This window comes from Vanacampus margaritifer, chromosome 12 (genome assembly GCF_051991255.1).
Source record: "Vanacampus margaritifer isolate UIUO_Vmar chromosome 12, RoL_Vmar_1.0, whole genome shotgun sequence".
Classification (NCBI taxonomy): Eukaryota; Metazoa; Chordata; class Actinopteri; order Syngnathiformes; family Syngnathidae; genus Vanacampus; species Vanacampus margaritifer.
Window position 1 is genome coordinate 1987458 of NC_135443.1, and position 23697 is coordinate 2011154.

The 23697-nt window shown below is 41.4% G+C and overlaps 2 protein-coding genes across 7 annotated transcripts in view; one reads left to right on the forward strand and one right to left on the reverse strand.

Annotated features, from left to right (window-relative positions):
* The window catches only part of cep170aa (centrosomal protein 170Aa), a 31692-nt gene extending 18129 nt beyond the window's left edge, over positions 1–13563 (reverse strand). For all 5 annotated transcript variants that reach the window (XM_077582079.1, XM_077582077.1, XM_077582076.1 and 2 more), the window contains exons 1-6: positions 13502–13563; positions 4347–4484; positions 2542–2631; positions 870–951; positions 696–751; positions 400–619 (exon numbers count right to left, since the gene is read on the reverse strand). In XM_077582079.1, coding sequence (XP_077438205.1) covers positions 400–619; positions 696–751; positions 870–951; positions 2542–2631; positions 4347–4451 — 553 coding nt within the window. In that variant the 5' untranslated portion in view covers positions 4452–4484; positions 13502–13563. The remainder of the gene's footprint in view (positions 1–399; positions 620–695; positions 752–869; positions 952–2541; positions 2632–4346; positions 4485–13501) is intronic.
* Positions 13564–14466: 903 nt separating this feature from the next.
* rtkn2 (rhotekin 2) lies at positions 14467–23070 on the forward strand. 2 transcript variants are annotated; one of them, XM_077582968.1, is made up of 12 exons: positions 14467–14725; positions 15457–15656; positions 16042–16088; positions 16215–16268; positions 16347–16464; positions 17221–17421; positions 17652–17746; positions 17831–17937; positions 19195–19326; positions 19968–20136; positions 20205–20312; positions 21207–23070. In XM_077582968.1, the coding sequence occupies exons 1-12, from the start codon at positions 14486–14488 to the stop codon at positions 21800–21802; spliced, it is 2067 nt and encodes a 688-aa protein (XP_077439094.1). In that variant the 5' UTR covers positions 14467–14485; the 3' UTR covers positions 21803–23070. The 2 variants fall into 2 exon arrangements, with proteins under 2 accessions (XP_077439094.1, XP_077439093.1); XM_077582967.1 differs by having other exon boundaries at positions 16042–16268.
* Positions 23071–23697: the final 627 nt, after the last annotated feature.

The following is a 23697-nucleotide window of genomic DNA, read 5'->3' on the forward strand; positions in this document are numbered from 1 at the left end:
AATTTGAGGTGTGTTTTCACTATTTTGGACAGCATCATGGCCAATATCCCATTTCGTTTTTTTTATGCAGTACAGTAATAAAAAAACAAGTGATAAAAATGTTGTATACCATAATAGAGATTGAGAAACATATGGTTTAAGGTCGTTACTACTGCCAAATAGGTTTTTCGCTTTCTTCTTTGTCAGCACGAGTGCATAACAAAGAAAAAAAAATAGCAGCGAAAATACAGTAGGCCCACAGCCAGATCCAGATAAAGATTTTCTTAAATTTCTCCGTAAATAAATCATGATTGAAAAAAAAAAAAATAAAATCAGGCATATGCAGAACTTGTTTGCGGATGAAGGTGTTGGCGGAGGTCTGTCCTTTTAGTTTGTTCCATGTTTCTCTTTTGTTCTCACCTCCAACCCTTTCCTCTGTTTTGTGAGAGTCTGCAGGTTTGTGTGGTGGGGGCTCTTTGGAGGGAGAGACCCCATCTGTTGTTGTCTGGCCGGGCCTGGGGTTGCCGCCACTGGGAGACTTTTGCGTCTTTGATGGGGTCTTAATGGGGGACTTGCTGCTGGTGCTTTCACCTTTGGACGGCTTCTTGCTCAGCTGGAGGCCACTGGTGAATTTTTCATGCTGCAAACGGAAGATGGACCGAGATGAAGACCGATACCGCTTCTTTTATGCAGGCGGGGCCGTGCTGCGATCTCACCTTGAGAGCCTCCTCGGGCACGGTGAGCTCGCCTCGCTCCACCGTGAACCAGTTGGTATGTGAGAGAGCCAAGTTAAGGAAACAAGTGCACACATAACAGCAACAGTCGCACCAGACGTATGTAACATTTCCTTGAGAAGCACCATGGGTTGATGTGTGGGGGTGCTTGAAGGATATCATATCCAAACCTCAGTTTGTCCTCCAACTTGAGGGTGATGTACATCTGCTCTTGAATGCGGACATCGTTGACAAAAGTCTGTGGGGAGGGGGAGGGGGGCGTAAATCAGAGCTGGACCATCCATCATTTTTCATCCTGTATCTGTATAATTATTTTTACTGATTTATTTAGACTAATTTGTGTGGACTACCAATCCCTGAATACTTAATTTTTTTCAGTTAGCAAGTCAGTGTGCTCAACGCGGCAGTAAATGAAGCACACAACAGCCATAAAATGTCCCAAACCGATTCTACAAATCTCCTGAGTCAGCAGCCAGAAAGTTCCCTTCAATCCATCTCAACAAGTGAATGGTGGGTGACACAGCAGGAAGCGTCTCTGACTCGGACTTCCTGTTGAAGATCTGCAGAGGATGTGAGTGACTATCTGCGTATGCGTCCAAAGCGGAGGGGGACGGAGGGGGTGGTAATCACTGCACATGACTAAACACCACATGGCAACTGTAAACTCGCTTTGAATTAATGTGGGACAGAAAATGTTTTTCGTACAGGCGAATAAATGCTACCATTGAATAAGTTAAGAATGAACAAATCACATCAAACATTCATATTGAATGGGAGTCAGACGCACACATCTGCCAAAACTTAAAGTGCCTCTAATTAATCACACATAAATTCCAGCTGTTCTAGGAGGCTCATCGTGACATTTTTTTTTGCACTTCTGAAGTTCCGAGCAGAAGCCTGAAGGTTTTGGGCTAACACTTGACTGCTGTTTCAAACTGTTCAAAATTCCTTTCACCTTGTCGAAGGCCCCGTTTCAGCTCAATAAAAACAGCATCTAAGCCTGATTCTGCCACCACAATGCTTCACTGTCGGTTTGGTGATGAGCAATGACATGTTTGCACCAAAACAGACATTTTGGAATTATGGCCAAAAAGTTCAACCTTTATTGGACCATAACATAATCTTCCAAACGCATTTGGCGAAATGCATTATAGTCCGATAAAACCAAGGTCAAACAAAAACCTGGCATTTTGGTGAGTAGACTTTTTATATTGTGTATGTTTTTGACAAAATTATAATTTATAGTCTTTTATTAACTTACAACTTGCAATATCAAGGTATTGCTTTGGCATCTTGGTGCCAAAGGAACTTTGATGACGTGAGGAGAGGAACTTTACTTTTACAGGTCATAGCTCTATCTAATAGAAAAAGTAGTGCTTTGTGGCCAGTCTTGTGGCAATATAGGCAAGTCAAGTCACCTTTATTTATATAGCACTTTTAATTATAAACTTGCTTTGGGGGCATCAATTACTCGAGGATTTTTACTTTTCGCAGCAGGGCTCATCTTGCAAATAGCGTACAAAACACTCACACACCGTCAATCAATAGCATAGCAGGTCCCAAGGCTCTCTCGGTGTTGCAACCGTGCCTTTTGCCTAATAGATTGTAAGGTATTTGAATAATTGAGTGAAAATGTGTACCATCAACATTCAAATTAAACCTCAGGCCTAATTGATTAGGGGAAGACAATTACTGTAGTGGGTTCTATTGACTGACGAAAACAAATTAACCTCCCCGGTTTAATCTTCGTCTACCCCCATCCCGTGTCCATCCTGATTCTTTCTTTGTATTCTTAACTAACTAAAAATGATTTGTTTGAAGTACTCACCCCATTCAGGCTGCCCAGATCCTTGACCTTGTGTTCGTCTGAGCCGGGCTCGTAGTTGATGACGGCGTGCTGCTTGTCCACACTGCGCGACTGCAAAGGACAAATAAAACATGGCGCGCACAGTTTACAGATGAGGGTTGAAAAATGGTTTCAGGTCAATATGTGCAAATTGTTCATCAGTTCCTGGTCACATGATGAGTCTGCATGACTGAAGAATGGAAAACATTTCACATTTGAAGGTTGTGCGTGCACTCGTGTGAAGTATTTTCTGGGGAAGATGACGAAGAATGATATTATTATTCCTCGGAGCATGTCAGGGTCGGATGGAGAAATGCTTTCAGGTGTCAAGGTCAATGTCAATGTGAGATTTGCTTTGCCTCACTCGTAAGGAATTCCCACCAGCATATAACACTCACGCCTTTAATTTCTCCATCTGAGATAGAAATGTCTCGATAAGCGCTGAAATGCAGAAGAAAGAAAGCCTTGAGAAGCACCTCTAGCGAGCCAACCATAATACAGATTACTTTAGTGAGATTAGGCTGGATCAAAGGGGATCGAGACGGATTGAGCAGCTTGTTTGACCTCACACTTGGATGGAGCCGACTTTTGTTGCCACACACGCACGTTCGCTCACTAAAGCGTACAGATGCAAAATAACTTAATGCCAGTTATATTGTTTGTTGAGATTTATTTGCTGCATGATACAATAAGTAGATGATGCGCTTGGCTCGCTGAAGCGGTCACGTGGACAACTGCAAGAAACTTGAAAAAGATTGCAGCCAAGGAAATGTCCCCAAAAAGCCTTTATGAAATAGCACAGAGCAGCAGGGAGGACGGGTCAATAGACATTGAGACGAACCTTTTACATGCCATTGCATCAGAAAACGAGACAGGTTATGGCAGAAGCGGACTGTGACCGGATTTAAGCCGCCTGGGAAAAGAAACACGGCAAGCTATTTTTAACTCTGCCAAAGAGGTTATGTTTTCATTGGCTTCTGCAGGATTGCACAAACTACTCAACCGATTTTTGTGAAACTGTGTGAAGGGTTGAGGCATGGAAGAAGCTTTTGAAGTTGTGGAGTGGGGGTGCTCCTGATACAGATGCATGACCCCACTACCCCCCCCCACCCCACCTCATAGAGTGAACTAAAATGCATGAAGGTGTACAAGTGGGTGCTACCCAATGAAACTGTAGCTCCAATTGTGCTAATATGCAAGCCTTTTAATAACTTTCAACATGTGTCTGCAAATATTTTTGGAGCATTTCTGATTTGTTTTTGTTTTTTACAATCTGATGACATTTGGTATTTTGTAATACTTTTGTTGTTACGATTTTGTATTTTTCATCATTCAAAAATTGTTTGACAGTGAAATTGGGCTCAGCCACATCTCGTACCTGGAAAAATTGATATGTTGATGTACCACAGTTTGTCACTGTGATGGCAGATAAATGATGACAAAATGTGCAATTTCCACCAGACATGCGCTGTATGCTGCCAAACTTGAAGTATAAAGTCATGATGGCGAAGAGTGCTGCAGCCTGGTGCCACAGAAAATAAATCTCATCCAAATAGCTGCCCCACTTTCTATTAATAGTGCAATGACCACAAGTATTCACAAGCTCGCAGGCAATAAAGCCTCTCTTACGGCTACATGGGCACTGACTCAGCGCGCATGTAAACATATTTTGCAATGCAGGTGTAGCGAGCGCGCACGCCACGTCACTGGAGTGGACAAAATCCAAGTCAAATCCTACATCCTTGTAGCTCAAGCAAAATATTTTGCGCATTGTCCAATGTCCTCACCTGTAGCATGAGCTCGCAGTCGTCCCGCCCGACAAAGATCATCTCGCGGGGCAGTCGGTGGCGAGTCCCCCCGCTGCTCACCAGGAACCAGGAGGTGACGCTCATGTCTGCACCGCTGCAGCTGCTTGTGCTACACACCTTCAAGGAAGGGGACAACAAACAGACATCATTGGCTCATAATGTGTGATCAAGTAAAAGAACTTTGTTAACTCATTTGTTCCCAAAAACATATCAATACGTTCTATTTTAAATATTACCATGGTCCCAAAAACGTATTTAATACTAGAGCATACAGAGGGCTTTGATGCAGCCTCTCAAAAGTTGAAGCAATGGTAGTTATTACAAAAATGGCCAGCAAGTGGCTGGCAGCTGAGCATAAGAGATCAACCAGGGCCATGTTGCAAAAAGCTCTTTTCCCCATTGTTTTAAACAGATCTGTGAATAATGATGAAACTTAGCTATATTCTAATGCTAATTGCTGCAAAACAGAAACAGAAATATACTTTTTTTCCAGATGAAATAAGAGACTCTAATCTTTCTTTTGGCACGTTTCATGTTTTTACAGAAATGGAACACAATATTCTGTGGGCCTTGCAAAATCAGTCAAAATCAAGTAAAACAGCCAGGAGCGAAAGGGGTTGCTTCAGTAAAAATGGCTGGGCGTGAATGAGTTAATGTCCAATAATTTTTTTATATATCTGTAATTTACTTGTGCACATTTAAGAAGGGATACTTTTTACTTTTACTTTACTACATTTGAGAGCAAAAGGCAGAATTGTCAGTAAGACTCTAGTGCATAAAATCAAAACACTCCATTTAACTCAACCAGTAGGTGGAGATTGAGCAGTGCTGCAATATGATGCCTGGCTGAGCAACCGCTTAAGCCAGCCTGTATGACATATCGTCACGTTTTCTCCTCCTCTCGCCCTGATCATTGCCAGATGTCAGCGGAGGAAGTGATGTCGGAATGTTGGCCGGCCTTCCCAGCAGGACCGTTATTTCCCCACCACCACCACCACCACCCTCGCTCTCCTTCTCATGAGCTGGAAAGGAGGTCAAACAAAAACACGCTGACTGGCAAGTTAGCTGTGCAATAACCCATTGAAAATAATAACTTGTTTTCTCTTTAGCCACCGCTAAAATTACATGTTTATCGGCAGTGGAACTGAAGTTGTCTGACTGGCTGTAAATCTCGGTATAGCATTTTCGTTATTGAGTTTTCCGCTGCGTTGTCACAAGATAACAGTGAAACTAAGTGGAGGTGCGATTGGAAGAAGACAAGATCACAAGTTGCACCTTCGGTTTGGTCCAGGGTTACAAATGTTCCTCCTGATCTTTGCCTCAATTTGAAAAAGGCCCTGAATAAAAACAGGCGCGTGTGTGGAAAAGGTGCCAAGAAAGTCTCGTCAAAGAGGGAATTAACGATTATTGAGCTAAGCCCGTGTTCACTTGACCTCATAAGTACTTGGTATACCAACTCAATAATCCCTCGGGTACAAAATTTTAATCAAAAGGGAACCGACGCAAGCAATACGTTCCAGGATGCACATTTAGGCTTTTTCTGACATAGCTGTTATAAAAGTACTGTAATCTACTGCAAGAGTTTGCGTTTGACTTCTTTTTGCCATGGGACTAAAAGAACATATTTTAAATGAATGACCTCGCAGCAAAATATTAGTGCAACAAACCCTGGCCCAGAAAGCCAAACGAACAGCAAAACATTCAAATTGTTTGATGCTCACTGAACTAAGATCTTGCGAGAATTTCCAGAACATTTGTAGAATTTCGAAGTGGTTCCCGAATTCCTGCAATGCTATCATACCCATGGCCCCCTCCTCACGCCATGACCGCACAATAACCACAGCGTGCCAAGCTGGCGAGAATGCGGTGGAGGCTGGAAAGGAAGTGCCCCGGCTTGTGTAGCGTCATTAACGCAAGCCCCTTAACTCACTAGCGACCACACACGGAAACACGGCACAGCTGGAGCAACGCGGTTTGGGGGAATTATCATCTTTGTAAAGTGAATCTTTGACACAGTTCTGAGATTGGATAATCACGCCCAATTTGAAGATTTTTTTTTCATCTTCCTTCCCTTTTGAGGCGTCACCAGGCCAAGTTATTTTTTAGCTTCGACTTGCAAGCAGAAATTGAAGATACCAGAGCAAAATAGCAGCTGACGCTACGAGCAGTAGTTTGGCAGATTGAGAACAATTCTTTATCATAATTAAAAAAAAAAAAACTTTCAAACTAAACACAAAACAAAGAGAATATTTTGTGCAAATAAAACAACCACACAGCCTTTCCTTAGGGATTTCTGCTAGCTTAATGTTGACAAACAATGCTAAAACCATAGACAGGCTAATGAATAGCATCTATAGTTGTGGCATTACATATCCGCACTTTGTGGATTTTCCCCTACTGCGGGCGAGTCTAGAAGATAAGATATCCTCTTCCATGAATTGGCTTTACTGTATGTGTCTCACATGTCATTCACAACAATAAAAATGACAAGCAAAGGAGTTTGGCGCTAACATCTAGCCTAGCCTAGCCCATCGTGAGCACACCAAACAATATGAGAACAGTAAGAAGACACGTGGGGATTCTTTTCTCATCGTGTGTTGGTATCACATTTTAACAACTGGTTAAGATGTATAAAAAAAATATTAATTAAAAAAAATCAGTACATGTACCCAACTTTGTATTATGCAGGTGCACCGGATAAATTATTTCTTGTACAGTTGTACAGTAGCGCCTCACCTCCATTTTGTGCAACTGTGTCATGCTGGTGCAAATGAAGAGTAATGGTCATCTCGTGCTTAAAGCTGGAATTCCCCAACCCATAGAACCCGACGCACAATCCAACGCACACGCATTCACATGTGCACATACACACTGGGGAGTGAAATGAAAGGGTGGGATTATTCCGAGATGACTGAATTCTTTGTGTGGAGGAGCGGGAGAGTCAGGAAGTAAGAAGAGCGCCTCCTCTAGATGGGGGACACTCATCAATTGAAAATGAAAGGCAAAGCTATTAAGTCGACACTGTAACAAATGGCGGAATGTGCATTTAAAAACTGTTTTTTTTTTCAATTATATTTTCATATTGAGTACATGATTTAATCGCCCTGACAGCTATATTTGCGTAATCCAGAAATCAGTGTCCTCTTACCTAATTTGCTAACAAAAACCTATAAATACATTCAATTTTAAATGTTTTAAGTGTCCCAAAGATGTATTTATACGTTTTTGTTGTTGTTGTTGTTTTTTAAACGCTAGAGTATACAAAAAGGCTTTGATGCAGGCAGCCTGTCAACTGCAAAGAACGGTTGGAAAAAAAATGGTAGTTATTACACAAACGGCCAGCAGGTAGAATCAGAGCAAAGGAAATGAACCAGGGCCATGTTGAATAAAAAACTCAATTGAGTGGTATGACATCTAGCAGTTTCAATTGCGTTATGAAAGGGCAACTAACCTTGGTATATTATTTATGTTGGTCCTGAAAAGTTAGTACCTGCTGTATCCGATTTTTCACAATTAAACGTGATGTTTTTGGATAACAAAGAAGCTCAATGGTTTTAAAAAGTGCTTTCTTTGTTAAACTTCAGCAGATGTCAACAAAAGGACGGAAGCCACCTCAAGGCATTAGTAAAAAGCAATTAAAGGTGAAGCGTATTGAAGGACGCCTATCACTGAAAACGCTGACCTGGGATCAGTTAGAGCTGTTTGGTGGACCCCAAGATGTGAAACAATGGACAAAGAAAAGGTCTTTGTCAGCTCTGAGATGTTCCAAGACCAGAAAAAAGATGAGCCCGGACCCTGAGGGGGCTGATGCACTGCAGACCACAAAACAAGGCAGCATTAAAAGCCAAAACAACTAAACAATCTGTGGTCAGTCAGTCAGTCAGCTAGACAGACAGACAGAAGGGGCTATTGTCATCCCTTGAGGCTACTGAAGATACCCACAAAGAAAGCATCAGTACAATCAATAGCCTCTCTTCAAACAGACAAAACAAGAATCTGCTCCTTGATGACACACCGAACACCCTTGTGAATACATTTAGCTCACGTGTCTTTTAAATTACACGTGATCCACTAATGCGCATTAATGAACAGTTATATTATGTTTGTCGCGTTTTTCAGAGGCTCAAGATGGAGAGGTGCGCGAATAATGCAGTCTGCGCTTGTTTTCTGTGAGCACTTCATTACATTTGACAGTTGCCGTAGTTGAACAGATCCTTGAATTACGCCGCCGTCAACAGACAGATCAATATCTGGCTGTGTGAAATATTTTGGGAAGGAGACAAAGCACTTGAGGATCAGTATACCATCTTGTGTGCATGTTAATTACAGAAGCAGTGAAGCACATATTTTTCATGTGCGTTATCGTGGCTTGCAAATGAAGCGGGGGCGGGGCGGGGGGGGGGTGTCCCATACGCAACCATATGGCATTAAAAAGGCAGTAAGTAGCACATGAGCAGTTGGCGAAAGGAACAAACAAGCACACACCTCTATTTAGCCAGCACCCGTTTCCCCTGATGCATTGTTATTGGCACACACACAACACTCAGACCTGCACAAATACACACACACACACACACACACATTGCTATCTGCAGGACACAATGCGCCACATGCTCAGTGGCCTCTGTGCACCTCATGACCCAAAGACCCACATATGAAAATATGCCCCTTCGTGGACGTTATGAACTGTGCAGCAAGCTGCCACGACAAACAAGCGCTTTACTGATTAGCTCGATGAAAAGGAGAACAAATGTCGCCGCTTATTTAAAAACAATGCCTCAAAATTCAAGCAAACGTTCATTATAGCCAATTTTTTTTCCCTGACAGGAGAAGTCACCAGTTTCCCTTTTTCCATAACATTGCTCACTATAAACTGCATCAACACAGAAAAGACTTGAAAATGTTCCACCTTTTAAGTACTGCATCAGAATAGACATAGCAGCTTTATTGGCCCTCAGATTTGTAAGAAAGTCAAGAAGGCTTGTTTTCTGCACTTTTTTGTGAAAATTGGTGATTTGGGTGAAACCAACCAATATTCCACTACCGCTTGCAAAAACATTGAATAAAATTGAAACTTTTTTTGTGCGTTGAAAGAAGAGAGTCTAACAATTCATTGGTTTACCTACGGTAGTCATAAAACACAGTATTTTGTAGGTCTTGAAGGATCAGTCAGAATGGTCTGGGCAGGCACTCTCTTATTTTTATTTTTTTTTATAAATATGGCTGGCATTGAAATAGTTAAGAGACCTGGGAACTGTTTTAATTAAATTGCAAAAAGAAATGCATATGTCTTCTTTAGGATTTGATTATATGCAAGGTCTAACATAAGTTGTGGTACACTCCATACTTTCAAAAAAGTTTTGGGAACCCTGTCAGAGTTGTTTATGCAAGTTTAGAATTTGACATACACAGCAGTAGCACTTAACTCATTTGCTCCCAAAGACGTATACATTTTTATGTTTTTGTTTTTTTTTATGCTAGGCTTTGATGCAGCCTCTCAACTGCACAGAACGGTTGAAGAAATTGTGCTTATTACAAAAACGACCAGCAGGTGGCAGCAGAGCAAAAGAGATCAATCAGGGCCACGTTGAAATAAAGCTGTTTTCCCCACAATTTGAAATAGACTTGTGAATAATGATGAAACTTCGCTATATTCTAATGCTAATTGCTGGAAAACTGAAACAGATACAAATACTTTTTTCCTGATGAAATAAGACACTCTAATCTTTTTTTTTTGGTGGGTTCCATGTTTTTATAGCAATAGAACACAATATTCTGTGGGCCTTGCAAAATCAGTCAAAAAACAGTAAAACAGCCTCGGGGAGTGAAGGGGATTGCATCAGTGAAAATGGCTGCGAGTGAATGAGTTAATGTCCTGTAACTGAACAGCCAAAATGACCATTTTTAATCAGTTTCTGTTAAATGTAACACTAAATAAACAGCCTCCTTACAGGCAAGGCCAAATGTTTGGCCTGAGGAAAAGAAATCACCCAAAATCTGACATTTAAGAACAATAATGAAATATATTAATGCTCATCTCACAGCATTAAATGAGACACAAGCCCCGAAGCATCTGCTTTCTTTTCAAAACATGTGATCACTTCTTCGAAGTTGACACTTTACTGGCGTAAAACTCCACCACAGACACACAAAAAAAAAGGAACTCTGTACTGTCACACTGCAGGGCAACGTCAACATTAGCATCACAACAATCAGAATAAAAGCAGAAATGCTCCACAAATAAGAGGTCAATATCTAAAGCAAAAATTAACAGAAACTAGGACGGGAGTGCGTCACACCTCAAAACAGATGTTAGGGTCACACATGTTCTTTTTTTCATGGTTTTAAATGCAGGAAAAAGAAGTGGAGGAACGCCCATAACAAGAACGCTGAAAATATTTTACACTGCCGACTTTCCAGTTCATCGCAACTATGGAAAACACATCGCAAAAAAAGCTACATGACCTTTGTTAACATTTCTACTCAGGCACAAGTGAGCGTCACCATCGCTATTTTTAGTCAAGGAGAAGCTTATCAACAACATCAGTTCTACCTCAGGACAAAATTACATTAGCATATACAGTGGAAACCTCCAAAGTCAAGCCAACATTTTTGGGAAAGATATTCCTTAAAAAAATAAAATAATCAAATAAAATCTCAGTAAGCGTTTTAAATGGTGTTGTTGTGGATGTCACCACAAAAGTGACGACAAACACTCGTGTTCAAATGACAGCTTTTTATGACACAAATGAAAGGAGCCCAAGATAAGTCTGTAAATGATTCCAAAACTGCCTCCACCAATGATGTGACATCATGTACAACTCAATATAGGGAAAAAAGACTGAGCGGGAAAGTAAAAACAAACTAATGTTTGCACAAGTGTCCACACCCTCTTATGACTGCGATGATCATGTGGCTGCCTTCAGAATTAAATCACATTTGGAACTCATGTTAAATGCGGGTTAGCTCGCAACTTGCCGGCTTTGTACCAACACTCTCTACTATTTCAAACTGTTCACGATTCCCTTGACTTTATCCAAAGCTGAAAAGGAAAACAGCCCCAAAGCATATTAGCGCTGCCACCAAAATGCTCCAATGAAGTGTTATGCTTGTGCCAAATATACTTTTTGGAATTATGGCCAAAAAGTTCAACCTCGGTTTCAGAATCTCCCAAACACAAGTGGGAAAACATGCTACGGACCAGTGAAACCAAGGTTGAACTAAAACCTGACATTTGAACTGGGGTGTGTAGACTTTATCTACTGCACTGCCCTATTCATTAGTTTTACTTTATTTTAGTTTGATCACATTTTCAATGTTCTACTTTTAGACTTGTTTGGCAGTTAAGTGACTTAAAACATTGCCAGTACAGTTAAAAAAGATTTTATGACGGTGACTGTTTGCACATGGCACCATTTAATTCACTTCACTTCCTCCTATGTGAAAATTTGAAATTAGTTACAGATCATCTTGCGCACAACGTCGGGGGTTCCACTGTAACGTGACACTCCAAAAACAAACATTACATCATCTTCACAGAAGAAAACAAAAGTCCCTTCCTAAACTTCCTGTCATACAAAATGGCTGTGCGCCGGGCAGGTCACACAACAACAAAATCCTCAACCAGGTACAGAAAAACATTTTGTTATTACGGACGTCAAAAATTGTTATAAACTAACTGCCATTACCGACACTGGTCTGGGATCCGATTTGCACACGAAAAGATGCAAGAATGACTACAGCGATCCCGTTTTTGTCGGAGCCACCCAGCCGACAACAGGCCACATTTGCAGAGAGGACAGGAAGAAGGAAAAAAATGGCAAAGGGGAGGGATGAGAGGGAAGAAAGCTGGACTGGATGGTATTATCTTAACATTCTATGGCTTGATGCCCAAACAATCTTGCAGCTGAGGAGGAGGAGTAAAGTGTCGGGCAACATAAAGCTGTACAAAAACATTTGGGCCCAGTATGAGAGAAATGCATCAAATCAATGGACAAAATGCAAGAAAGGAGTGCTGCGTGTATTTTAACAAGCATTAAGAACACTCAAGTTTCAGGATGGCCCAGCCAGAGCCCAGACCTACATCTAACGCAAACTCAGTGAGGTGACCAGGGCACAAAAGGCATCTTTTGTAATCTTACGGTCCGATTTGGAGCGCTTTTGGGTTGAATATTGTATAATCTACATATACACACTTGCCCTAAATGAATGAATGCTGCCGTTAAAGATCAAGTACAGCTCATTAAAAAAAAATAATGAGCATTTTGAGTGTGTTTGCTATTATGCACGATATTTACTACTATGCAACATGATTACAACACTGATGCTTGTCATTGCATCACAATTTCACGAATATAACATTGTGGTGATCTTTAGTGCATATTGTGACAGCAAATATGAGCACAAAGAGGAGTGGGTGCATGCAGGCCAGCTACATCTGCTCCATGAAAACAAAGCTCCCCCTCCCCTATATAAACGGAGGGAGGAAGGGGGGGCATCATCATACAGCAGCTTGCTATTAGAATCGGATATATGACATTTAAAGGGTAATTAGGGTTCTATCGTGTGTCCAATCACAGAACGCAAGCCCGATATGACAGACTATTCTTTGTGGTGCATCCACGAGTGGCTTGAACAGACTTCAGCCGGTAAATCACAGGCGTGCAAATGATTGCCGGTGTTTCGTGTGAGAGACGTGAAGAGTCGTGAGAGGCGATGCTTTCTTTTGGGTTCGCCATCGTCACAACGGTGCGGTCGGGGTCGGCCATCGCATGGGGCTCGATGTTTAGCTAACCCATTGTTTATTTTTTTCCGAGCAAGATAAAAGTCAACATTTGATGTATTTTTATAACGGAGGATAGAATTGATTCAAAATACGTAACGTAGTAGTAGCGCCGCTAATTCAACTGACGTCAATAGATGAGCATCAGCGAGGCGACTTTCCTTGTCGTCTCTCCTCATTTTCGCTAGTCAACTTCACGTGCGTCTCAATGGTCGACCCCTTCCCCACACAAAACGATGTATTTTTGTTTAATCGAATGATTAAAAGTGAGACGTTTTGGTTTCATGATGTGGCTTTCCGTCCCGCTCCGTGTGTTTGTGTGTGTGTGTGTGTGAGTGGAGCCCAGCCCTACCGTTGCTGCCGCAGTAACGTCTGGCTCCGGCCTCCTCTCCCGCGGATCCTCCTCGATGATGAGCCGGCAGCGGCCACTTTAGAGCGTCCTGGAGATGTCAACAAATTTCGACAATGTTCCGGGTTTGGAGTTTCAAAATAAAAGCGTGCAAAAAGCTCAGCAGCACAAACGATCCGAACACACTGTCTCGTTTTTGTCACGATTGTTTTATTAGGAAAAGGAAGCATTGGTAGTTTCCTGTTTGTTACGTGTAACTTGACAGCTTTTCCATTGTCCTCAGCAAGCGCCTGCGTCGACACTTCCAGCCGTGGATGCTTCCAACCCGACCAGAAGTTCCGTCAGCCAGAACCGAATGGGCGGGTTTCCTGGTCGCATTGGTCACGTCTCAAATCCCCTTGCTGCCGCATTGGCCAGTCCTGTACTATTGCATCTCCGACTGGGAGCCCCCACTGTTTTCTATTTTCATCAACATAACAAAACCAGATAAAATAACACCAAATGTCTCAGTTGTTATCCACCAAACATTATAAATAAAACAAAATGATCATAATAAAAAAAAAAACTATTTTTGCACAAATGGGTCCAATTATGTATTTATACAATTCAAAAAGTTGAAACTTAAATCACGTCTGTTTTGTTTTACGGTGACGTAATGACGTTAGACTATTGTTAAAGGCACTTGGTGTAAGGACTTTTACGTGCCGGCTGGAGGGCGGGGTGGTTTGTTTGCATAAATGTATTAAGTTGAACAACTACTTAAGGATATTTATGTTTTACAATACACCGATTTTCACAAATGTTATCGAATTACTTGCACACCCGTGTCTTTATTTCCGTATGATATTCGTTCTTACCTATATTACAAATCAACAAATCCAATACGTGAATATAAAATACTGAAAATATTTATAGTTAACTTTCACCACATAACATTAACATAGTCATCCTATTTATACAATGAGTAAACACGTTCGTTGGAGTATTATGTCTAGTCCGGTTGACAACATAACCAAATCGAACACCCCCGTGTATTTGAAGTTGAAGCAGGAATGTGCTCGTGCTCTCCGAGCAGCGAATGAAAAAAGCAACATGGACGACCAGCGGGAGGTTCAAAATTCTAAACGGAACACAAACTCCAGCCTCGTCATGTCGGGTAGCTCCGCGGTGGCCATGGAGATTAAAAGAAAGAAAATACGAGAGAGTGCATTATTCCACCAAACGGAGGTAAGAATACATGATTGTCTCTTGCCTTTATTGTCTATTCTATTGGCTGCTGCTATCGTCGAATCACGGCGACGCCCGATTGGCTCCAAAGTACAACGAAACAAAACAAGCGTTAATACATTATGACATAAAATGGTTATTGAGCTCAACCAGCTTCCAACAATGACACGAATTTGTTTTGTTTAACTTCAAAGTGGGCTAAAATCTACCTTTTGTATTCGGAGCATTGTGTATTTATCATTGTCTTCGACATGAGCATAACACCGTAATAAACGTATTTATGCTCACTGAATGACAAAACAATATCCAAGGCTTGTGTTGGTTGTTACTATAGTGACTACTTTTAATTTGTCGCATTGGGGCAAAAATAAATTCTAAGAACAAGCAGGTGCATTCGGTCTGTTGTGGAAAGCGATTGGGCTCTTTCATCCACCATATTGCTTGCTCTGATTTGGACTTAAAATCGTACAAGACCAACCTTTGAATGACCTTAACGACACGATAAGAAATTTGATTTGCCTTGGTCTTATTATCCTGTGCTACAAAATAACTTCTGTAACAAATTGGCCAATGTAAAATGGACATAAAGAAATGCAAGAATATGGCAAATTTAACCACGTACTATGCACATCAAAGTACTTTTTTCATTCTGGATGTTGTACAACTCCAATGCGAGCTATTTTGAATATTTTGGTGACATTATTGAGCTTGACGAGATTTTCTCTTACAAGAACACCAACATTGACGAGAAGCTGGACTTTGAGGTTCGGATGCGAGAGGGCGCCTACAAGCTACTGCAGGCCTGCAGTAAGAGAGAACAGATCCTCAACGCCTCCAAGAACCTGCTGACCTGCAACGCCAGGATCAAGGCTTACAGCGATCACATGCAGAAGACCACGCAGGAGCAATATCTGACAGGAGAAAGCAGCAGGTTATTGTATATCACTGCAAATGACGACACCCCCAAAATCCAGTTGAACTTTTTGTGACGTGACAAGTTATAGGTCATTACTGGGGTTCAGAATTTGCTTTGACTTTGATTTATTTAAACAGTTTGAGTGGTTGAAGTTTGGACTTAAAAAAAAAAAGTGTGAAAAAAATTAAATTGTTACATCATGGAACTATAAAGGAAAGCATAAATAGAGCATACACAAGTTTAGAAGTTTTGAATAAATAAACATGAACATTTTGAACAAAATCATCTTAATTTTCTAGTTTGCACTCAAACTCACGTTTTTCCAACATACTCTTCGATCACTGAATTGCTTTGTTGCTCTTTTTAAAAAATTGATTTGAAAACAAAATGATCTCTGCAGACATTCAGAGGAACGTGTGCCATGTAGAGGAACAATTGCTTTGTCTGGTGAGTTCACTTCCCATTTTTTTGCCATGGATCATCACAACTCAGCTGAAAAATATTGCAAAAGACGAGCCACTAATTATTATTTATTTATTCATTTTTATAATTTCAAGCTTCTCTCGTTTGCAGGACTTCGTATTCCATTAATGTGGAAGGATCAGGATCACTTTAACAACAGAGGAAGTGGGTTTCTCTTTATTTGGTTGTCAGTCCTACTGATTTTGAACTTTTCTGTACTAACACTGCGTTGAATTGCTATAGGCTCGCGGCGGGTGGCCATCTTCTGCGTGATGCAGATGGGCTGCCAGGTGTTTGACACCAAGATGGCGGTGGTAGACAGATCCATCACGGACATCTGCTTTGAAGAAGTCACCATCTTGTAAGCACACAATGATATGCAGCAACCTTTTGGGACAGGCTGAATGCGCTTCCATCTATCCTCCACTAGATGGCAGTAGCCCCAATTTACTCAGCTAAATTTAATCCTGTGCGCATCCCTGTAAAATATTGGAGATCATCATTATTTCAGTATTCATACATTGTGACATTTTGTTTGTTTGGTGGTGTGTCGTGAACATTTTCTAATAAAAAAAATGAAGTCCCTTTGTTCAATAGAAGTAACTTGGGACACTGCCACCATTATCACTCAAGTCAAGCAAACAGGGCATAAAGTTACAGTGGCTTACAATAATATTAAATATACTTCTTTTTTTTTTTTTTAGGAAAAAAGGCGGAATTTACCACTGTTGCTAAAAAATAAAAAAAAATTCAACACCTTAAAGATAATATTTTAAATCAAGGTGTTTTTAAATTATTTTGAAAAATATTTACCTTAAAGATTGTGGACTTATTAAACAAAACATTTTGAAACTTGTTTTACTGATATTTTCATATAGTTTTATTTGTGACTATTTTCTCCGACAATTTATTTGCAATTACTTTATAATTTAATGCTATCACTCATTCTTTTTTTTTATTATTATTAAATATTATTATTTATTCAGCTCAATTTTCCCCACAAAATTTTGATGCATTTTATAATAATCCATATTATTTAATGCATGCCATATTTCCAAATAGATGAAAATGTGTATAAATAAAACTAAATGCTACCCTTCATTGTCCCCCATGTCAGTCAAGATGCAGTTCCCGGTTTTAAGCTGCGCGTCGAGCTGTGGAGCTGCGCCGTTGAGGACGAGCTCACCCTGGTCAACACTCCGAGAAAACTGGCCAAGAAGCTGCGCAATTCTTTGGGGAAGACCGCCGGGAAGAAACTCTGCCCTCTGCTGGATACTACGGACCCCGACACCTTCCTCCAGTACAACCCGCTTCCGCCGTATGTTTTACGTTTGTTGTCGTGCGTGAAACCCACCGAGCCGCTGGCAGAACGATGCGGGCATTGTGATGTCCACGTTTTTAAACAAACGACACGAAGCGTTTGGCGTTATCACAAGGGGAGATTTGTCAAACAATAACAAAGGGGGGAGTTTTTGAAGTCGATAGCACATATTGCATTTTACACCCATCAGTGATGCATTATTCAGGGTGCGTTTGTTCTTGTTCCAGGGGAGCCAAATACAATCTGCTGGCTTACTCGACCTTGAGACTGCCTGAGGCTGAAGGCAGCTTTCAGTCCCACTCGCTGGTCGTCCTCCAAACTTGTAAGAAATAGAAACATATCAGGGAGTATCAGGTTGCAATTGAAAACAACTACAAAGACTTTTGCTTGCTTTGCTCCCCGTCAGCCGATTGTTCGTCCTGGCTTCCGCTTTATGGCAACCTGTGTTGCCGCTTGGTGGCCCAGCCAGCGTGTATGACACAAAACGTGATGGCCGGACACCTCAACCAGAAGGTAACGTCCGCACACTATTTCTTCTTTTGAACCAGCGGTGTTCAATGTCCGGTCTGCAGGCCGTCCCTTTCAATTAAACACACCGGCATCCTGTTAAAACCTTGAACATCAAACACCATTGCTGTACATAAGTGTATTTTCAATTTAAATATAATATAAAACAGGGGTGTCCGTGGGCCGGATCAGGCCCGCGAGACAACTTTGTAAAGTAAAAAATAAATAAATAAATTGCAATGTCGGACCAATTAATCAGCCTGCCGCAATTCAAAACACATAATTTCATAATTTCACAAGCAGTCCTCAGATGAGCAATGCAACTCGTACATGGAATCATCCTGGATGTTATTCATTTACACGTAACTTAAAGTTACGGTTTGTTTAAATGTATTTATTTCTAAATCATAGGCCGACATAGACGTGTTAAAAACGACACAAATTCAATAACTTGCAACACAAACACATATGACAAGTATTAACGTCCTTATAACTTCATTAACCACACAATGCATTCTGGGAACAATATGCAAAACAGGTCGATTTAACACATCCGGAACTCATAGTGTTGCCGCGTTCATTTGCATTTGTGCAACAATATGATTACAGTTGAGCACCGTAATCTGCGTAGAATTGACGGCAATTGTTTTTAAGTTATATACCATTATTTGACCGACACCGCTTGGTAATATATTTTCCTTCATGCGGCCCTGAGCTAATATGAGTTTGACACCCCTGATTTAAAAAGTTGAAGGTTATACCTTAAGACTATTTTTCATTAAGAAAAATATTTTAAAGAAAAAAGTGGAATAATCCGTGGTCTCACTCGTTTTCAATTAAAAACATGCTGAATAAGATATTTCAAAAACATTTTAATTGAATTTTTTTTTTTTCATACCATCTGGTTTATTTTGAAAACCATACAGTGTTGACCACCACATAGTGGATGTTTGAAAATATATTTTTTATAGAATTGTTTTTGTGGAAAACACTTATTATTTTTGTGTGCAAAATGTTGCATAGATTTTCCCAAGCAGTTTTTACTTGTTGCAAACAGTTTTTCTTTTTGCAAAGAAATTTTCAACATGTGTTCAAAATGTCTTTGCGGAAAGAAAAACTGTTTGCAACTTTTTGCAACCCGACAGAAAAGCACTATTTTCTATGTGCGCAAACCCTCAAACAAACTTGCAGCATTTTAGCGTGTAGGACTGAATATCTTTGCGGGCCAGTTGTCGTCTTCAACCCGTCCATGTTGTCTTCCAGCAAAGTGTGGAGGGTCTTGAGCGCCGCTGCCGCCTCTACTGCGTCCTGAGCGCCGGCAGCTTGTGGTGCTACTTCAGCCCGGAGGAGATCGACGCCAAAGTGCAGCCGATGATGCGCCTGCCAGTCAACAAGGTGGGCCGAGTCACGGCGCTCACCTTCACATTGGACGCGCTTCTTTTTCATTTCACGCTCGCTTGAGCTTGTTGATTAAAAATGACAATGCCACTAAAGCGGCACGCAATTAGAGATGAAGAAGAAGTGTTCAATGTTGATTTATTTTTGCAGTGCTCGAAAGACTTGCACCTGTTTTCTATTATTCAACATTTGCCACCCGCAATGTGCTTTTTTTTCATCCAGCATGTTGGAGTGTTCTTCTTCTTTTGTTTGATCAGAACGAGAACAGTCACTTTTGACAGCATACAGACTTTTATTCAGCTCATGGAAGAATTTTTTCAAAGTCTGGAGATTGTAAAACTTTCCAAAAACCAGATGGAACAGAAAGCGTTCTGTCATCCGGTCCTCGAGGGCCGGAGTCCTGCAGGTTTTGGATATTTCCCTTTTACAACACAGCTGATTCGTGATCAGCTCATCAGCAAGCTCTGAATAAGCCTGGAAATGGTTCTGTTAACTGGAATCAGCTGCAGTTCGAGTAGGGAAACCTCTAAAAGCTGCAGGACTGCGGCCCTCGAGGACCGCAGTTTGACATCCCTGGGATAGCCGATAGGCCGAGACTTTTGAAAAGAACAAGTTGATGATTTGATTGCTTCCTGCAGGACACCCGCATCCGAGTGGTGGGAAAGGAGTCGGGAGGAAAGAAGTTTCGGAGCCTGTCCATCATCAACCCTTCGCCGGAGGGAACCCAGACCCAAATCTTCACAGCAGACACCGGCGAGGAACTGGACCAGTGGCAGGAATCGCTGCATCAGCACCTTTACGATCAGAGTGCGTCTTCTCTTCACGGTCATGCCGTTTATCCTCGGTCAATATTTTGTTGTTGTTGCCCTCTGCAGGTCAGTGGCTGCACTGCTGCGAGCAGCTCATGAAATTCGAGGTGGCGTCGCCACGGAAACCGTCGCTCTTCCTCACCAAGCAAGCCGACTCGGTTTACGACGAGCTCAGTGAGTGCTGCGTCTTTAATCGGATATCTGTTTATTTATAGAAAGAACCATTAGGTGGCCCATGTTAGCTCCTATAAAGGCGGCTACATTTTTGCAGATTTAGCAACAGAGAAAATGGCATTCAAGGCCCTGAAACCGCTGAACTTTTCTGATCGTAAAACTAAACCAATACTATACTACTATACTATCTTTATTGTTGTGTTAAGGAACCACAAAATAAATATATTATTCCTTAATTAGCAAATTAATTAAAAAAAAAATTGTAATCAGCTATCTGAATTTTATTCTGCCAAATATCAGAATTGGCATCGACCCCAAAAATCTAGCCTTCTGCTAGCTTAATGCTAACATGGCATAGCATCAATAGTTGTGTTGCTATAAGCTGTTAAACAATCCATATTTGAACACAAACTTTATCAACACATGTAGACAGACATAACGATACTCACATGCTTATATTCTTTATCTTCTGCGGCGAGCGACGCATATCACAGTAACCTCTGGCGTCAATTACAGTAGTTGTGAAACTCTTCTTCTTTGTTTGAGTCTGTATGACCAGAGCCGTATATAGAGAGAGTTTGGCCAACTCGGTTTCAGCAGGGTAACAAGATGGCGTCCATATGTCATGTGACCAGCAGCGTCACGCTGTGATTGGTGACGCTGTGATTGGTGACGCTGTGATTGGTCACGCTGTGATTGGTCACGCTGTGGACGCCATCTGGACGCCATCTTGTTACCCTGCTGAAGCCGTTGGCCAAACTCTCTATATATATGGCTCTGTGCATGACTGTATTATACTGCCCCCTGGTGGCTACACACTAGAAAGTGTGTGTGTGTGTGTGTGTGTGTGTGTGTGTGTGTGTGTGTGTGTGTGTGTGTGTGTGGTCCTTGCAGGTGTCACCTCTCCAGGCAAGTTTGAGAGCATCACCGACATCATCCACGACAAGATCGAGGAGACCGACGGCCGCTTCCTGATTGGCCGCCAGGAGGCCGCGGAGCCTCCTAATTGGTCCACTCTCTTCGGCGGCTCCCGCTCGTTCGTATTGCACCAGACGACGGCTTCTCACGTTCTGCCGCAGAGTCGAACCCGCAGCCCGAGTTCCAACCCCAAGCCGTGCTCCAGCTCCACGCCCAACAGCGGCAAGAAACGGCGGGCCCCGCCTCCTCCCGCCAGCCCCAACGCTCCTCTTCCTTCACTTGCTCCTCGCCCCGACAGGCCTCCTCGTCCTCCTCCTCTCTCGCACCCCGAGAAGGAAAACGCGTCGCGGGCCAAGTCCAAAACGGGAAGGCCGTCACTGGATGCCAAATTCTCCGCCATCATCCAGCAGCTGCAGCACAACAACAAATATGGCGGCGGTCCTGTGCCGGGCCGCAAGAACGCGCCGCTCGCCTTCACTCAGGTCGACGGGCAAGTCGGGCTCGTCCCCGCGCCGACGAGCAATCTGAGGAAGTCGTTCAGAGAGAGGATGAAAGCCAACATGGAACGTTGAATTGTCATCAATACAGATGAGCTTCAATTGAAAAGATTTTTGGGGTTTTTTACCCTTTAAAAAAAAAATCTTGAATAAGCAGTGACAAAGATCAGCATTTTCCACAAAAACAGGATTGTCTTCCCCAAAAAAGATTGGAAAAATGTAATACCTATTTTTTTTTTATGGTAATTTTTTTTAAATAATATTGATGATTAGAATTAATTTGCTAGTTATGTAATAGAAAAAGTACAAATTATTTTTAGTCAATAACCAATTTAATGAGATAAATAAAGAAATACATTAAGAATTTTTTATGGAAAAAAATGAACAGAAAATATTAAACAATTCTGTTTATATATATATATAAATATATAAAAAGGTAGCATAGCGGGAAGATGTCACTGCTCGAGCAGTTTTAGGGGGGAGAGAAAACGCTTCAGTCACGTCCGAGCTGGAGTGAAGTTAGCTTAGCTTAGCATCAATTTAACAAAAAAATGCCACTACTTTAGAAGACAAATTCAAGACTGCCAAGCCTAAGCACAAGTCAAATTGTTTGTTTTATAATAAGGCGATTCATCTATTTTCTTTTTTTCCGTGAATTTGATTTATAAAAACAAAAAAAAACACGCATCCCTTTATTTAAAACCACAATCGCATTTTAAATTGACTGCAGAAAATGCACAAACATAATTATTACGACGGTGAGTCCGGTCTTCGTTACCATGACGACGAGTTTGAGCCTAACCAAGAGTGGGGAAAATCGCAAGCACTCAACTCGTTGAGAATATATTTTGAAATGAACGTTTGACAAGAGCAATCCTGCACGTGCCGCTTATCAGAAGCTAATGCTAATCTGCGTAGCCAACAAAACCGAGTGCAGCTCTGCTTACCTTGTGGCTTTTACATGATAATACTGAGGGTGTTTCTTCATGATCAGGTTTCAGACTGTAGTTCTTGAAAGTGGCTCTGGATCTTCAGCCAGCCTCTTGACTTATTTTTTTTTTTTTTTTCACTTGCCTGTACTGTTTCATACAAATGAGTTGAGCCAGCAGATGTGAAGTTGAGCATGCAATTATTTAAACAGTGCCTTGCATAGCAGTAGTAGTTTTACTGTACTTCTCTTCTCTTTTTTATACTTTTATAGGGAATGTAAAAATGTGACTTTAAAACCTTTGCTATAGAGTTAATACATTTTTTATGATGGCTACAGTTTGACCTTCATATTTGCGTTTCCATGATGACTTACAGAAAAAATTGCTTTGAATTATTCCTCAAATGTGAACTGATGAGTCCCTTAAAAAAAAAAAACACAAAAAAAGACGATTTCCATTCAAAGATTGCCTGCCGACTATCGATATTGTGTGCGGATACGAGATCCAAGTGAGCTGGCCGCTCATCAATCGTGCCAAAAGTGGAGCAGAGAAGAAAACAAACGTTTGCAAAAAGCTCTCCGATTGGAATTGATCCATGAAGACGTTCCTCTTCCACTTTATGAGCGCTTCGTGATTTTTTATTTCCCTGCTAACTTTGAATTCCCTTGAGGTCAGCATAACGACGAGTGACCTCGCTCGCTGTGCGCCGTCGACGTGACTGCAGCGCGCAGCCAATCAAAACGCACACAAAGCGACATAATTGAATGAGGCTTTTGTGGGCCCCAAACAAACCGTCGCCTTGTTGAGGCTCAACAAATACTGGCAGCCGCTTTTGCCGTCACAAGATCACCAACCAGCACAATTGGACAACATCAACATGCATGGAAATCCTTTTCACGTTCAAGTCACATTTTCACACAAAAAAAGTCCTAATATGGGATATATATATATATTTTTTATAAGATAATGGGAAATTGGGAACACGCTCGTGCTTTTCAGAAAATAAAGATCTAGTCTTAATGAGGGGGAAACAAATTAAAT